This window comes from Carlito syrichta, unplaced genomic scaffold, assembly GCF_000164805.1.
Source record: "Carlito syrichta isolate Samal-C Ts95f unplaced genomic scaffold, Tarsius_syrichta-2.0.1 Scaffold303838, whole genome shotgun sequence".
Taxonomy (NCBI): domain Eukaryota; kingdom Metazoa; phylum Chordata; class Mammalia; order Primates; family Tarsiidae; genus Carlito; species Carlito syrichta.
This window is the reverse complement of record NW_007247934.1, coordinates 171,382-189,639: the sequence shown is the minus strand read 5'-3', so window position 1 is coordinate 189,639 and position 18,258 is coordinate 171,382. Positions and strand designations below refer to the sequence as shown.

The following is an 18,258-nucleotide window of genomic DNA, read 5'->3' as shown; positions in this document are numbered from 1 at the left end:
GACAACAAGTTTTTCAAAAATCAAACCTTACTCATGGTATGGGCTCTCTGGTTATATTATTAGTTTTAAAATAAATGTTACATAATCTCTTTATTGATATTCTTAAGAATAAAACCATGCTTTAGTAATAACAAACATTTAAGTTTCCTTTTAATTAAAAAATTCACAGATTGAGAGATAAATAAGAAATAATTTGCTTATATAGAGAATTATTTTCCATCGGCTCCTCTTGCCAATATACAGATACAGAAATGAAAGAAAAAGAAATCAAATAGAACTACACTAGAAGTCATTCCCCACCGATACCCAGAAACTAAAACAAGAAAGACAGAAAGAAGGGCCACCATCAGGCAGTCAGAAGCCCTAATCCTAGATACCCAGAGTCTAAGGTAGGACACAAGTATTGAGAGGAAGCAGAAAGCACTCTCCGGTGGTTTGGTCCCAGTGATAGTTGTATGGGGCAAAGGACGTATTTAGGTTGTTACCTGTCTTATTTTTAAAAGAGAACCCATAAACATGCTCAATAACTAAAGAAGCAACAAAAGTCTGAACTGAGCAGACACAAACTGTCCTAAATAAAGCAGAAGAGGCACTTTCTGGGTTAAGCCTAATAGAGAAAACTCAATGGGACTGGAATCTGAAAACTCCACAACAGAATAAAATATTTTTCCACTTCTAGCTCAGCAAGAAGTAGGCGCTTCACTGGGACCTATAAGTTAAACAAGGGGACACTGGAAATCAACAGCAAAGAAACAACCTGCATCGCTGCCAGAAGTAGACGCTTCACTGGGACCTAAGAGTTAAACAAGGGGACATGGAAATCAACAGCAAAGAAACAACCTGCATCGCTTCCTTACCTCCAAATCACTTTTTGAGGCAGTCTCCCCAGAGCTCCTGCCAGTTTGTTAGCAATGTCTTCCGACAGATACTTGACACCGGCTCCAAAAGACACCAGGACAAAGCCATGTTCATTAGCACCATTTACCCATCTTTGGAGATCCTATGAATCAAAACATGGCAGTTAATTTTATAAATACCAATATATTTCATAATCAGTGCAATTAACAGCCCAGTTTTTTAAAATCTTCAGGTAATTTTCTTAAACAAATTAGAAGATATGATATATTCCTCTATCTAACTGTTTTGTGTAAAATATTTCATCTAACAACTCAAACTGAAATAAAAAGGGTGTATGGTTTATTTGGTACAATTGGTAAGTAACAACAACAATCAAGAAAAAATCAGTAACTAATGGTCTGACATCTCAGACAGAGATTTAAAAAACCTGAAAATGATATGTGATACATGACCAGAGATAAACGTGTATGAGAATACAAGCAAAAGATGTGGATTGAATATGACAGATCAGTCACACTGGCAAAATTTTGTTAATGTGTCTTTGACAGATTTTTGCCAGTATAATTGATTGGTACTGAAAATGAATGCAGTTCATTTTAGAGATGCTATCCTTGTTTTGCTATATTCTATAGGTATAAGCTTGTTTTTAATGATGTCATCCCTTTAAATAAATCTTTGCCAAAGACACCAAGTTTCAGTTTCCCACACAACACTCTGAGGAACACAGTAATTCCACTGTAAGGAGGACAAACTTGCTGTCCAGAGATGATTCCTATGCCATAATGTAGTCATGAAAACAGGCACCTGAGCCACTCTGTATTCATAATGTGCAGAGTGAGCTGTGACTGTTATATCTCACGGAACCTGCAAGTCTCGCTCAGGATCCATGAGTTATTGTGACGGCTGTGTCAGCCAGGCTTTAGCATTTCATACCACTTCCTAGCATAGCCTGATTTGCAGCTAAGGAGCACTTGCTCAATAAGAAGTATCATCACCACAGCATCATCACACAGCTTAATCAATTAAATGAAGACTAAGTTTTCTTTCCTCTCCTTTTTTCCCCTGTCCTTTTCTTTTTATCACATAAATAAATTTGCATTAACTTGCTCTATCACACTCATTCTTAGCTGGGAGGGGGAGGTACCCATATTATGCCTCAAATGAATCTGTGAATACTATATGACCAAGAATGATTATGGAAAGGAGGTACATCCTCCTAGCTATTGAGTAAAATACGCTACAATTATTTGGTAAGGAAGAAAACCTTACTAAAACACCTCATTTTCAGGAAACTATTTATAAGCACAGACGGTCCCTGACTTAAGATTTTTCAGCTTTATGACGATAGAAAAGCTATATGCATTCAGTACAAACCTTACTTTGAATTTTGAATTTAATATTTCCCCAGGATAGCAACATGCCTGGGCAATGGCAGCAAGCTGTAGTTCCCAGTCAGCCACAAGACCACAAGAATAATGACCAACACTCTACAGTGTACCGTGTTACCAGATGATTTTGTCCAACTGTAGGCTAATCTAAGTGTTCTGAGCATGTTTAAGATAGGCAAGGCTAACCCGTGATGTTGGTGTGTTAGTTATCTTAAATGCATTTTGACAATGATATTTGCAACTTATGATGGGTTTATCAGGACATAACCCTATTGTAAGTCAAGGAACATCTGTATATAAAAGAAATAGAGGCCATATCAACTTTGGATTAAAGTTTTTAATGTATGCTCTACTACATTTATCAAATATAGCACACATGCTGAAAATTTAATGGCGTTATCTGTGAATTCAAAGTAATAAACAAGAACAAATTTAAAATTTTAACCCTTTCCTCTTTTAACCCAAGGATACTCACTGGCAGTGCTTGAGGCTGCAGCATTTACCCGATATTTAAAGAAAGAGAGAGAGAATTACTATGTGTGTTTTTGTCTTTTTCTTTTTTTTTTTTAGTAATTCTCATTAGAATTAGAGACAAGTCTTTAGAAATAACTCCAAGAACAACTTTTATATTTTTATTTTCACACTGAAAACCAGTCAGATTTCCTTCAGGCTCAAAGAGTGTGTTTATGTAAAATTAAATGAAAGCGGCAGCAAGCTGCACTGTTTTTTCCTTTTCTAAAGAGTAAAAGGTTAATTTTATGTACAATCTTAAGCTGGATGTACTTAAAACAAAATAGATGCTGCATACTAGAATGAAACACTTATGGTGTATTTAGTACTGTTTATAGCCTTTACTAATATATAAAGGAGTAGGAAATATATTCACCATGATTTTCTTCAGGAAAAGTACTCAGTCCTTTTAGAAGATAATACTCCACCTGGCTTGGAAGGGAGAGCGAGGCCTATCCCAACCGTTTCCCGGGCTGGAGATAAAAGGCCAGAGTGGGGACAGGGAGGCAACAGACTCCTGGCTGCTCCCAGACATAACCACTCCCTAAGCTCTAATCTTCAGCCTCCATTCACAAACATTTAGTGTGACGGATGTTTTATGAGAACATTGAAGAGGTTGGTTTTTGTATTTGGTTGACATGGAGGAGGCATGAGCAGATCCGAGAGCCAGAAGTTGAAGGGATCTTAAATTTGTTGAACTCATGGCAAAGACTCAGGGCTGGGAGGCCCCGGTGCCGTCTCTCCTACACACATACAACATTTTCTGGAATTTAAGACTCCATCAATTATCAAGTGAAAATGGATGTAATAACAGCACTTCAAAAAAATATAATAAATGTATTCAATATAAAAAGAATCCTGATTCTAGAAGTTTAAAGGTTTTTTAAAATAAAGGGACATTAGAACTCTTCTGCTCCTGAGCAAATACCAAATTTTTTTAGATGGACTAAAATATTTCATTTACAATAGCAACAACATCCATAAATACCTAACAATAAACCTAGCAGAAATACACAGAATGTACATTTAAAAACATGAAAACTTTACTGAAAAACAAAGAAGGAACCCTGAATAAATGGGAATATGTAACAAGTACCAGAAAAGGAAATATTAATGTCATAAAATCCTAATTATACATATATATATTTGGTTTGTAGGAATTTATTAAAACTGAATGACAGGCTGGGTTCTACATCTCATGCCTGTAAATCCCAGTACTTTTGGGAGGCTATGATGGGAGAACAGCTTGAAGCCTGGAGTTTAAAACCAGCACAGGCAATAATCTTCAGCAGGCTCCAGGTTAAGGATCCAAACAATCTGCAAAGACCACTTTTGGGCCAGGGGCAGTGGCTTACACCTGTAATTCCAGGAGTCCAAGGCTGCAGTGAACTATGACCACAACACTACACTTCAGCAGGAAATGCTTTTAATGCATTCTCAGCCTACACCCCATGAACACTGTTATGGAACTTGCTAAGATGAATCTAAAATTCATCCAGAAAAGAAAATGTATAAAAGAACTGAGAAAATTTCAAAAAAGCACAGGCAGAGTTTCCTCTTCTAGGTATTAAAACGTTTTCTGAACCCAGCACAATTGCAACGAAAAGTCTTCAGTCTTAGCAGAAGGGACAGAGCAATGAAGAGACGAGACAAACTGCAGTACAGATGTGAACTTAGGTTTTCATCAGTGGGGACAGAAGTCATTCACTTACTAATTTAGAAAAAATATGAGGTTCTATCCCTCCACTGGTATAAATCACAGAAGGATCAAAGAGTTAAATTGAATTAAAACATATGAAGTACTTGAAAAAAAAACACAAGAATATCTTTATTGTATTTTGATGGGGAAGATCTTCCAAAGCAAGTCCAGATCCCAGAAATCATTAAAAAAATGAATAGATCTGACTATAGGACAGTAAACGTCTGGAGTATAAAATACATTTAAGAAATCAACAGAATAATACATAGACTGGCAGAAATATTTACAACATATATAATAAAGGATTTCTACTAAAACAAAATAGTGGGGGGGACAAACATGTTAGAAAACAGCCAATTCACAGAAAGAAATGGCAAAGAAACTAAATGGCATAAACAGAAAGAGATGCTTCACCTCACGTTACTAATCAGAGAAACACAAATTCAAATGGTTCTCATGTAGCCTACATAGTACTCTACCTCTATACTATCATTAAATTCATTTTAAACAATAAATCTAGAATTTACCTTTTAAGTATTATTGTTGTACAACTTTATTTCAACTGTTTGCTAGAAGGACAAAATGTCTTTTCTTAAATGACCTCTGGGGTCTTATTTAGCAAGACTCTCCCACATCAAAATTATTTTTTGACAGGTCCATATTTACTTTTAGTAATTTTATAGTATAATTTCTTTAATGCGTTAACCTTCCATCCATCCAGAATTTGTTTTTAAGAAAAGAATGAAGCTGGGATCCATCTTTATTTTTATTTTTTATTTTTAAATTTAACCAAATGGTTACCCTGTCTTCTCAACATCAGTTATTGAATATTTTATACTCTCCTCAGTGATGTAAAATTCCAGAGCCAGTGATGAAGAGTTTTATTTCCTGTTGTCTTATGATGTATTTTCTTATTTGCAGTATTAGATTTCTCTTATTACATTTCATTCTGGGGGCTCCACTAGTTATTCCTGTTATTTAACACATTTGAAAAGATAATATTCTTTTTAAACTCATCAACTGCCATTTACTAGCAGTACCACTTCTTAGGTATGTTATGGACACCTGTGCATATATGCACAGAGTAAACCTTCCATTTCACTCAACACAAGCCATTAGAGACGGCACCCCATCCTTCACATTCAGCTGGACAGCACTGCACGCTTGCTGCTCCACTAGATGGCGCAGCAGGAATGGAGAAGCTATGTCTGGGCTCAACCTTCATCACACCCCAAACCCAAAACCACCTCTATGGATTTAGAGGAATGTAAACCAAGGGGAAGAACTCTGCAACTTTCAAAATGTAAATGAAAAGAAAACGATCGCAATAAAGGATCAAATACTGAACTGGAAATCAGCAGCATTTATAAGTGCTCCCCTCACTATAGTTTGATGAATAATCCCATTCCCATACAATTGATTAACTTAGACACTTACCTATACTTTGCTATAACGTAATTTATATATATATATATATATATATATATATATATATATATATAATACTACTATGGATACTATATAATGCTATAATGTCATTTATACACACACACACATATGTATATATCTCCTTTGAAAAGACGTCACATTAAGAATAATTCTACCTTCTTATAGGGTTAAGTGAGTTGTCTTAGGTCCTTTGTAGGAAAAGGTAGCATAATAAGGAAATGTGAATAATATATATATTTTTCATAATCATATGCTATATGTTAAAATATGTGCCTTTTAAAAAAAATGACCATGACCTGGATAGAAACCGATTTATTTGATAATATTGCCAGGTTTCTTTTTCTAGAGTAATTTTACACCAAATGCCTGACATTGCACAGGAAGAATAAAGCAGTGAGAGGTATGTTGCCCTCTCCCTTCCTCTGCTTCCCTCCATGTGGCACTCAGGAGCCAGGGTACAGCAGCCTCGCTCTGTGAGGCAGGACAGAACAGAAGCTAAGCATTGTATGAGAATCAGACTCGGGGAGTAACTGCTTCCAAAGCATAAAATGTTCAATAGTTGTAGGTAATATTTTGACATGATGAATGTCAAAAAAATGGATGATGGTGAAAAAACACTAGAGAAGGAAGTGGAAAGCAAGATCTTGAGACTTTTAGAGAAATCACTGGGTGATTATTGTTTTTATATACTCAGCCTCGTATCCAAAAAGAAACAGAACTTTCCTATTCATTATGGACAGCGTAAACACATCTCAACTGCAGAGATGTAAAAGTAACTTTAAAAATAACCACTTCAGAACAATGCAAGAATAACTAATTAAAAGTTGGATGGTACAAGCCCACCTCTATCCTTGCAAGGCTGGATTCAGAAGGTAACAGAATTTTTTTTGTTGTTTTTAGTTGGAGTCTCACTTTGTCGCCCAGGCTAGAGTTCAGTGGCATGCTCATGGCTACCACAGCCTTGATCTGCTGGGCTTAGGTGATCCTTCCACCTCAACTTTCCAAGTAGCTGGAACCACAGGCATGCACCATCACGCTTGGCTAATTTTTTTTAATTATTATTATAGAGACAAGGTCTCGCCAAATTGCCCGGGCTGGTCTCGAACTCCTGGGCTTGGGCAATCCCCTTGCCTCTGCCTCCCAAAGTGCTGGGATTACAAGCATAAGCCACCATGTCCAGCTGAAGAAGCCAGAATCCTATAGACCTCTACCCATGAGCACAAAGGTGGGAACAACTGACGCTGGACATCGCTAAAGGAGAGAGAAGGGATAAGGGCACATGACCACATACTGACCACTATCAGGGGAAGGGAGGGCTCACTAGAAGTCCAAACCTCACCTGCGTGCAATTTACTTATGTGGTAAATCCTAACATGTACCCCACAACTCTAAAATTTTTTTAAAAAAAATTCAAGGAGAGTTTTTACAGGTCTGAGGCCTGGGGACAGACTGCGCTGCAACGCTGAGCACATTTGTCCTGATGGTGGCCTGTGACCCAAACTCACTCCTGTCTCTCCTCCCAGAGTGGGATCCTTGAGAGGGGACCAGCAATCAAGAGACCTGTAACACTCCATCCATTGACAACTCCGTCCATTCTGAGGGAAAGAATGTGGGAAATGTGACAGAGTCCCACACAGAGATGGTGAGGGGACAAGAGTGGTGGGTATAAGGTTGCTTTCCCTGTCCCCTGCACCAACTTCAATAGGACTCTTTTCTCATTTTTAACATTTCTGATATATATATTTTTTTAAAGTTCTAATTTGGTCAGGTGGGCTCCAAAGAATTTAAACTATTCATTCTGTAAAATCTAGTAGTAATATAATAATGAACATTTTAATATGAAATGTTTTAAAAACATCTTGGGGTCGGGTGCGGTGGCTCATGCTTATAGTCCCAGCATTTTGGGAGGCTGGGTGGGAAGACTGCTTGAGTCCCGGAGTTTGAGACCAGACTAGGCAACATAAAGACCTCATCTCTATAAAAATCGAAGAATTAACTGGGCATGGTGGCTCACATCTGTAGTCCCAGCTACTCAAGAGGCTGAGGTGGAAGGATCGCCTGAGCCCAGGAGGTCAAGATGAGTTGAGATTGTGCCACTGTCCTCCAACCAGGATGACAGAGTAAGACCCCTGACTCAAAAAAAAAAAAAAAAAAATCTTGAGACATCAAATGTGATCTCTGACTACTGCTAAGAGAGTTAACCAAGATTCAATAAACCAAAAATACCACTGAAAATATAAAAGTTACCATTCAAAATAAAAATGTACTGATTATTTTTTTCACTGATTTGTTTGGCAAAAGATTTGCTTGAAACCCCAATTCCACAATTTGCTGTGTGACCTTCATCAAATCGCCTATTCTCTCTGAGGCCCAGCTTCCTGGTCTCTAAAAATGCTGACAATACTTCACAGGGCTATTGTAGAGATCAAGTATGATTAAATAATAAAAGTGCTTCATCAACTAAAAATTACGCTGCTCTTTTCTCTAGCCAAGACATCTGATAAGTAATATACAAACTATGGACTAAAATGATATATCCACATTGAGAAAAGGGGGAAAAAAGGTCATTCTGTACCAAGATACTTTCTGTTATATTTTGCTCACTGTATTCTAGATGCTTCAGAGTAAAACTGGTTAAAATGCAGAAATGAGAAGAACTAATGCAGCATCAAATCTAGTTGTCAGTATTTTAGAAAATTCAAATGATTTCCCAGATTATCTAGCAGGTTTAAGCTACAACTAACCTAAAGAAGCAATAGAGAAATCAATGTCAAGGCAATGGTTCTTTTTTTTTCAATCTCAGAAGATGCCTTTATAGACCGTGAAAGTTAAAGAGAATGAAATGAAGAACTAAAAAGATGTATGCATTCGCAAAGAGATTCTGCAGTATCTGTTTTTCTTTCTCAAAAGGCTTTTAAATTTTGCTAATGCAGTTGCAATTAAAAGAAGTAAGCAAAATTTGAAACCCTGATTTGACTTTGAAGAGAGTTAAATTTTCAAGGTTCTTAAGATCTTCAAGAAATGGTACACAAGCAGTGGGGACATTCCAAGGATATGATCATGACAAAGTACTGAGATGCTAACAGAAAGTAACCACCGGGTAGAAAAAAAAGGACAGAAATACTAAACAAACAGAGATGAAATGCTCACTAGACAAGAAAAAATAAACCAGCTCAGAAATGACATCTCAATCTTTCTTTTGCTGCAAAAGGAAATTAAGAATCTAGAGGTTGGGAAGAATGAAAGATATCTGAACTTGCCCATTTGCAATCAAGAATGAGCATGGGGTGAAAAGTGGAAGGGTAAAGATGCAGAAAGTGGAGGCACACATTCTCTTAACACATCTGAACTAGCATACAGAACTGCAGTCCTGGAACATTCACTGCTTAACCATCTGCCGTCAGGTTAAATGTTCAAAGTTAAATGTTCAAAGTTCTTTTGGAAAAAAAAAATGGTCATGGCTATCAAATAATCACTTATAAAATAGTTAAAATAGTGTCCCAGCAAGGTGGGTGGGTTTTCAAGTCCATTCATTAATTCAGCAAATGCTTATTGAACAGCTGCTATGTACCATATCCAACAACACTCTTCTAGGATCTTAGGATATAATCAAAGAATAAACAAGCAAAATTTCCTGCCTTTTAGAGGCATTTTTTTTCTTTTGGGGTCAGGGTCTCACTCTGTCATTCAGGCTGGAGGGCAGTGGCACAATCATGGCTCACCACAGCCACCAACTCCTGGGTTCACGTGCATCAGCCTCCCAAGTAGCTAGGACTATAGGCATGTACCATAACATCCAGCTAAATTTTTTTGTGTAGAGACAGGGTTGCCCAGACTGCTCTCAAACTCCTGGGCTCATGTGAGCCTCCTGCCTCAACTTCCTAAAGTACTGGGATTACAGATGTGAACCACTGCACCTGGCTCAGTGGCATTCTTAACAACACAGCCATACCTAAAAATCCACCCCAAGAACCATCTGGTTCCAATAGTTTATCTATTCTTCTTTTCCCCAAATGCAGCCTGCATTTTGGTGCCTGAGATTTCCTCCTCATATCACAGTTATTTATTAAAGCCCCAACAAAGAACGAGACCTGCTCTCTCAACAGGGCACCTACCACACTTCTGTAGCATTTGAGTTCATGCGTAAGACCTGCTATGAGACCTGCTCTATGATACCTGCTCTCTCAAAGGGCACCTAACACACTTCTGTAGCATTTGAGTTCATGCATAAGACTTTCCTTCTTCTAGGTGTGAGATGCAGCAGGCACTCAATGTTTATTTATTTTAGTAAATCAAGAAAGCTAATAGTAATCTAAATCCTTAAATGGATAAACAACAGTGCATTGCTTTATTTTTCCATTCAGTTAATTGGATAAAGAAGACTGTCTTTTACCTAGAATCAAAGAGAGACTGCTGGGCACATTAAATAAATGTATTATTTTTAAATTCAAGTTAAGCTATGTGACCAGCCTAGAGTCCTTCCTTCCTTCTTCCTTACCTTACCATACCTGCTCCCTCTCTTCCTTCCTTCCTTAAAAAAAAACAAAAAGGAAAACAACCCACACTTTCTTCATGATAATCTCAGTATCAAGACATAGAGACAGAAATTAATAAGAAATATTTACATAGCTTCAAACTGTGATTGATTACCAAGGTAAAATTAGTAATATGACGTGATGAGAAAGAAGCCTAGTGCGCAACACCTTAATCAAATGATCAAAGTGGCCATCATCAATAATGGAATAAGTCAAAATCATGCACCACCTAATCAGATAGCAATATGCAGAACACAGCCTCCCTTCTGTGATATTCCTACCTGAATCCAATTATGAGGAACATACGACAAGCCCAAATTAAGGGACATTCTATAAACTAGCAGGCCTATAATCTTCAACAGTTTAAAAATCATGAGAGTCAAAGAAACCCTGAATAAATGTTCAAGGAGAAGGAGCCTAAAGACACAGCAACAAAAGGCAACACATAATTCTGAACCAGGTCCTTTAATAAAGAACAAAATTTCAATGAGGTATGAGATTTAGGTGGTATGTTAATTCTTTTATTTTGACGCTTTGCATCATGGTTATGTAGGAGAATGTCCTAGTACAAAATGCCTACTAGTGCGTTTGAGTATGTAGGATATCATATGTGATAATTACTCTTAGATGGTTCAGGTAAAAAATATAACATGCAAAACCAAGATTACAAACCGTTGCTAGCCCCAAATAAACTGTTTTGAAAAAAAAATAAACAAACACAACACACACAAAAAACAAATATCCCAATCTTTTGTATGCAAATTAAATAAATAAAATTTAATTTAATTTGCAAAAAAACTAGATGATCTATCAATTTTTAAATTTTATCTTCCCTCCATCAATTTCAACATCTGATTAACATATTAAACTGCAAATTACTTCCAACTCAAAAAAAAAAAAAAAAAGAAATAGATACAGTGAATTGGTAAGTAGTCTATTTGGTAAAAACAATCTAGAAAGATTTAAATTATTAATCATATCTGAAGATAAAGCCATAGCAAAAGGCATAGGAACTATATTGTGTGAAAGACTGTATTTTCCCAAAAATAGTCACAGCAATCTTTCCAGTCTCACATGTGCTTTCAGAACCTTCCCCCATCAAGAGGGGCTATGTATGTCCACACCTATAAACCTGAGCAAGCTGTGTCTTCTCTGGTCAAAAGAGTTTAGAAGAAGTAATGCTGTGTGACTTTCAAGGCTAGGTCTTATCAGAACATATAGTTACTACCTGTTTCCCTGTATATGTCTTTGTCTTTCTCTCTGTCTCTGTCTCTTTGTCTCAGCTAACAGCCAATATCAACCGCCAAACACGTGACTGAACGAGGCTGAGGATGACCCCAGTCTCTACCTTTGGAGTCTTCCAGATGAGGTCTCAGACTATGTGGAGCATCAAAAAGTCATTCCTGCTATTCCCTGTCTGAATTCCTCACCCACAAGCATAATAAATAGTTGTTTAAGTGTCACTAGGGTGGTTTTTACAACTGTAGGAACTGAAATTTTCAATGTGTCTTCATTTGGTTCCTTTCATAAGAGTCACAAGTGGATTTTAATACAAGGCTAGGAGATTCACAGGACGGTCCTAGTATTTTTTTTTCCAGAAACGATCAGGATAATTAATAGTCAATGAGTACCTACTTGGTGACCTTGAACCCATTAAGTTATGTCTTCTAAAAAAAATAACAGAATGGACAAAGTTGAGGCTCAATGATACCATAGAACCTAATTTTAAGTCACGAACCTATGGTTCTTCTCAATACTTCAATCGAGAAAATGTAATATTTATCTGTTATTTTTCCAGACTAATTCTAGTAGCCACATTCCTTTTTGCAGTCTATTGATATTACCAGCAAGAATAGAGAACAGTGCAATCTGTAGGCATATTCATTACATCAGTAATTCAATAACAGTTAAACAGACTCTCATTGGTCACTTTCTATGTGCCAGGCACTAGGTGCCAAGAACATAAAAGAGCAAGATCTGGTTTCCCGCCCAGAAGTTCATAGTCCATTTCAAACCCATGGGCTTCACTATCAGCACATTAATACTGCCTTTGCCCGAGTTCCTTCCTGCATGCTAGGAAAATGGAGAGCCTGAAAATAAATAATAAACTTTCAAAAACTGCATTTACATTAAATCTCTGTAAATTATATTACAGTTTTTTTCTTGATTTCAGAGTTGATTTCCAAAGGAACTGTTTGGTGATAAGCAATTTAAAAATGTGTGCTAATATATCTAAATCAATTAGGAATACATTTATAATCAGTTTAATTAAATAAAATGTTAAAATTCCCTTGGCAACTAAATAATTTCTCCATAAATTAAAGAAAATTTCCCTTGTTCTAATTTTATAATACTGACATTTGGTGTTTCTAGATTATAAGCCTGTATTAAGAAATACAGTAAGTGCAGAATTTGACTAAAACCAGTCTCATGCATATCATTTCCAGGGGATTTCAGTCAATTATATCTTTCCAGGTCAATGACAGCATCAGAGTATACCTCAATCAGCTTCTCCCAAATTACTAACGCAGTATACATGAAGTTAGACAAAGACCAAAATATACAAAGAATTCATATCCTATGGCTATGACCACATGGATATTTCCATTAGTTCCAGTGCCTCTATCTGATGAACATGAATAGCATATATGGTCAAGAAGGTAAGAAAAGTCTTTGATTAAATTTTGGCTGGACTCAGTGGCTCAGCCTGTAATTCCAGCACTTTGGGAGGCCAAGGTAAGTGGATTGCCTGAGCCTGCAGGTTCGAGACCAACCCAGGCAAATTGGTGAGACCTTGTCTCTACAATTAAAAAAAAAAAAATTAGCTGGGCATGGTAATGTGTGCCTATAGTTCCAGCTACTTGGAAGGCTGAGGCAGAAGGATCACCGAGCCCAGTAAGTCGACACTGGGGTGGCCGTGAGCATGCCACTGCACTTCAGCCTAGGCGACAGAGTGAGACTCCAACTCAAAAAAAAAAAAAAAAATATTTTTTGTGGAGTGAATGACTACACACACTAGAAAATTAGGAACTGATCTGCCCCTTCTCCTCCATCTTACTCCCCTTCTTTATATAATCTACTTTTACAACTATTCAGGAAGTAAACTCTAATCGTGCAACAAAGTCAGTGACCTGGAAGGGTATGGGCAATGGTGCATTGATCCTGGGGTAAGTTGGTCATCTCAGGGAAAGTATTTGTACTGTGGGCAGAAACATGCAGAATCATGGTAACAGTGTCGGTTAGACTGTGTACTCTTCCATGTACTACCTTATACAAAGACAAGTTAAAGATAAATCTCATTCTCTGCTTGGATAAACAATATGAAAGTCAGAATAAGAGGAAAATCTGAATTAGACTCAGCAAAGACTACATAAATGAAGAATAAACATCAGTTATCAAACACAGTTGCTTGGGTTTGCTGTGTTTCTCAGTCTACTCTGCAGACACTGCTCCAATAAGAGCACTTTTTCATCACATTATGCACTATAGAGTCAATTCTGTGGAACTAAAATGTGGATTTATCTGCTCTTCTAATACTCCAATACTATGACTTCTTTTTATTAACACAATTAATCGTTATGCTACCAGAGAAGTCTTAGAAGTCTATCTTTGAATAAGCAGTCACAAATGTGCTTTTCTCATCAATTTCTTTTTATCTTAACTCTCATAAAAGTTCACTTGCCAATCCCAATTAGTATATCCAAAAAGTCTCATTCAAGTACTCTTTACTCAAAATGCCAGAGCTTAAGATCTCAATACTAGTTACTTTTTTAAAAACTCCATACATGAGAAACATCTTAAAATTTTCATTGGCGCAACTACCAATTGATATCCAAAGCCCATCTGTTTCCTACTTCCTACTTTTTTTGTTTTATTTTATTTTTTTAAATCAGGATCTCACACAGGCTGGAGTGCAATGGCACGATCATGGCTCACAGCAGTCTTGACCTCCTAGGCTCAGGCAATCCTCTCATCTCAGCCTCCCAAGTAGTTGGAACTACAGGTGTGTGCCACTATGTCTGGCTAATTTTTTCTCAAAGAGACAATGTCTCACTATGTTGCCCATTCTGGCCTTAAACTCCTGGGCTCAAGCAATCTTCCTGCTTGGGCCTTCCATAGTGCTGGAATTATAAGTGTGAGCCACTGTGCCCAGCCTTACTTCCTACTTTGAGCCACACTAGATCATTCCACATTGTCTTAGCTTATCCCATCCCTGACCACTCTGGTTACTTTAATCACTCTGATTCCATTTGCATGACAGTACTTCCATCTATTCAAATTCAATAGGTCCTTCAAGACCAGCTCAAATTCTACCTTCAACAGATCTTTCAATGTCAGCTCAAATGGCACCTACACATCAATTTTTGTCTGATCTTGCCAAACTTTAGTTTTTTCTTTACTTCTCTTCTTTGATAGTACTTTATAGCTCTCTAATAGCATTGTTTACATTTGAATTTGTTATAAAACTTTTATACATATGTCATCTTCTTTAGAAGACTATAAATTCTATGAATTCCAAGGCACCCAAAATAATATACTGTCCATAATTTGTGTTCATTCCCTAAACATTCACCTGACAGCTTATATTACATTTTCACTATTGTTTTGTTAAATCTAACCTAAGGAAAAATCCATCAACTCATAAATGAGCTTATTCCAACAGTTTACTTGTAAATCTTCTTTTCAAATATCTATGGGCATTCTCTCAAAATGTTCTTGTTATATAAAGTGATTTAGGATAATAACAATCATATTTCAGTATTCCATGTATATTATAGATTAGTTATGGCTTTAAAAGACATTTGGAAGGTGCCTTAAGATCCTTGGTACAACAAATTCATGTTCTCTACTTCCATTCCTGGGCACCAGAGACTGATGGGCTACTGCGTCTGCTTAACAGTGAGGATCTTGAAGAGCTTATGAGATACATCTGGAACAGAGAGGCAAGAAAGGAAACACATAACAGAGCATTTCAGCATGAGAGCAGAAACAATGTTTATATGGAAAACCAGCCAGTACTTGTTTTTAGTCTTGAAATTTCCTTACATTTCACATAAAACTGAAAAGGGATGTGAGACTTTTAAATTTATAAATATTTATACAAGTAACATTCCTAAGGAAAGGACACTTTAAATATTCACAGTGAGGAAAAATGGAGTCAATCGTAACTCAGCAAGTCTTTTCAAGTCAAACTGTTCACATACTCTCTTGACACTCTTTTATTTTATATATGGTCATACAAGAAAAACTACCCACTAGAAGAAAAAATTGGAAAAAATAGGTAAGCAACTTTTCTCCTCTATAAAGTAACAGCTATTATTTTTTTAAAATGTGGTGGCAAAGATCGCAAATATCTCTCATCAAATTCTAAAAATCTGAGTCTAAGATTGAGCAATCTAAGAACAAAAATACAGAAGTAATGTCAGGAAAAGCAGAGATCAGATTTGTCCAGGATCAATCAAGTCAGGAGTTTTTGAAAAGGTGAGTGTCAGGTAGGAAAGTCTGTAATAGAAGCAGAGCACGGTAGAATGAAAAAGGACTTTTCGGGCAAAGGAATTGGTATTCTCACTGGAAAAAAAGCAGTAACAAAGGTGCTGCAGAAGAGGAGGAAAACTTGCCCTTCTACAGAATAAAAACCTTTCTAAGGAAAAGCAATAAATAAATATGATCAGTTAAAGAGCAGGCTCATAGGTTTTTTTTAAAAGTCCTAAATTTATGAATTTATCCTGATTCCTGTTACCTGATAGTTGATTTCTGACCAACAGAATAAACCTCAAAACAGATTAAAAACCAACAACCAAAAGTCAAAAACATCACCAGAAAAAAATTTCTTTTAAGAGGATGAGAAATTACTGTCATCATATTGAATTAAATATCTCATAAAAATGTAAAAATGCATATACATCACCTTTAAATAAAAATTGACAAGAGTAACTTTTGATACATTTGCAAGCTCTAGTATACACAAACTGCTTCAAAGAATACGAGCCTTTAAAACATTGCTCACGTATAAGATGAAGGTGAATGTGGAAAAATTCTCCATCAAGTGCCATTTGTTATATGCTCCAGAAGGAGAACATGCAGGTAAAATGGTAAGAAAAAGGGCTCCAAGGCCAGTCTATAGCCAGTCAATTTGAAATAACACAACTCCAAGCCGGGCTCGGTGGCTCAGCCTGTAATCCCGCGCCTTGGGAGGCTGAGGTGAGTGGATTGCCTGAGCCCGTGGGTTCAAGACCCGCCTGGGCAACTTGGAGAGACCTCATCTCTACAATAAATAAAAAAATCAGCCGGGCCTGGTAGCGCGTGCCTGTAATTCCAGCTACTCGGAAGGCTGAGGCGGAAGGATCGCCAGAGCCCAGCAGGTCGAGGCTGCGGTGCCCGGGAGCAGCCACTGCACTCCAGTCTGGGTGACAGAGTGAGACTCCAACTCAAAAAAAAAAAAAAGAAAGAAAGAAATAACACAACTCCAGAGGCAATAAATGTGACTACAAAGCTGGAGTCACCACAAAGAATTTAGCACCTGGGCAGAGAGGAATCAGTGACCCTAATACACATCAGGTCCTCTGGGCAAATGCAGAATCACCATGTGAGCTCAGCTTGGGGAAAGCTCTTCAAACCAATGAGCTTGGTTAAAAAAATAAAATTTAAAAAAAAAACAAAACCACTGCTCCAAAACATCACTGCTTTTTTTTTTCTGTTTTAAAGATACGGGGTACAATTCAGGGCTAGGTACGTAAGTGGGCCTTTCACTGGTCCTCACTTTGCCTGGTTTGGGGTCAGGTACCCTTATTAGCATTATGTTCTCTCCCCTCCCTCCTTCCCCTGGCAGTGTCCCACTACTGCCAGTCCCTTTCAAGTAGTAAAAATGTTCAGGGTCCACTTATGAGTGAGAACATGGGGTACTCAGTTCTTTGTTTCTGTGATAGATCCCTGAGTATGATGGACTCTAAATCCATCCAAGTTGCTGTGAAGTTCATAATTTTGTCCTTCTATTGCCACTTTTAATTGACAGTTCACATACAATTTTAAATCACTGTTTATTGAATATAAGCAATCACACATAATTCAGTACTTCTCAAAGTGGAAAAACACCAAGGTGTACGAGGAAACACATGCTATAAAGTCATAAGATGAATATATTATCCCCAAATGTTCATCTTTATTCATAAAGTTAAGATTTTTTAATAATAAAACAAACATAGGTGTACCATCGTGGAAGACTGCTATTTGCCTTGTAGTATTCACTTCTTCTCCTTTCTTAGCAACAATTTAGTAACAACTTCTAACCTTTAGCAGTCCGATATTTATTTATTTTTATAAATAAAGATTATGTTTTCCAGACTTAACTTCCGCTAAGTGTGGACTCCTGACTCGCCACTGTTCTAGCCAATGAGATGTAAACAAAAATGAGTCCTCCCGTGGCTGGAACTCAGCAGCCATCATGATTCCGAGAATAAGAGCTGCACTCAAGGCATGGTAGAGCAGTGTCCAAGGAGCCTGGGTCCCTACAGACCTCTCACAGCTGCCCTCACCCTGAACTGCCTATCTCAGAACTCCCTTTTATGCGACACAATAAACTTCCATTGTATCTGGCTACTTACTTGGTTTCTTCCCTTTTTTTTTTTTATTTTTATTTTTTGAGTCGGAGTCTCACTCTGTTGCCCCGACTGGAGTGCAGCGGCCGCTCCCGGCCACCGCAGCCTCGACCTGCCGGGCTCCGGCGATCCTTCCGCCTCAGCCTTCCGAGTCCCTGGAACTACAGGCGCGCGCTACTACGCCCGGCTCATTTTGATTTATTATAGAGATGAGGTCTCGCCAA

At 37.4% G+C, this 18,258-nt stretch overlaps 1 protein-coding gene across 1 annotated transcript in view; it reads right to left on the bottom strand.

The window, feature by feature from the left end:
* Positions 1–18,258, bottom strand: part of UGT8 (UDP glycosyltransferase 8) — an 83,441-nt gene that overhangs the window by 10,356 nt on the left and 54,827 nt on the right. The window contains exon 3 of the mRNA XM_008059208.2: positions 858–1,000. Coding sequence (XP_008057399.1) covers positions 858–1,000 — 143 coding nt within the window. The remainder of the gene's footprint in view (positions 1–857; positions 1,001–18,258) is intronic.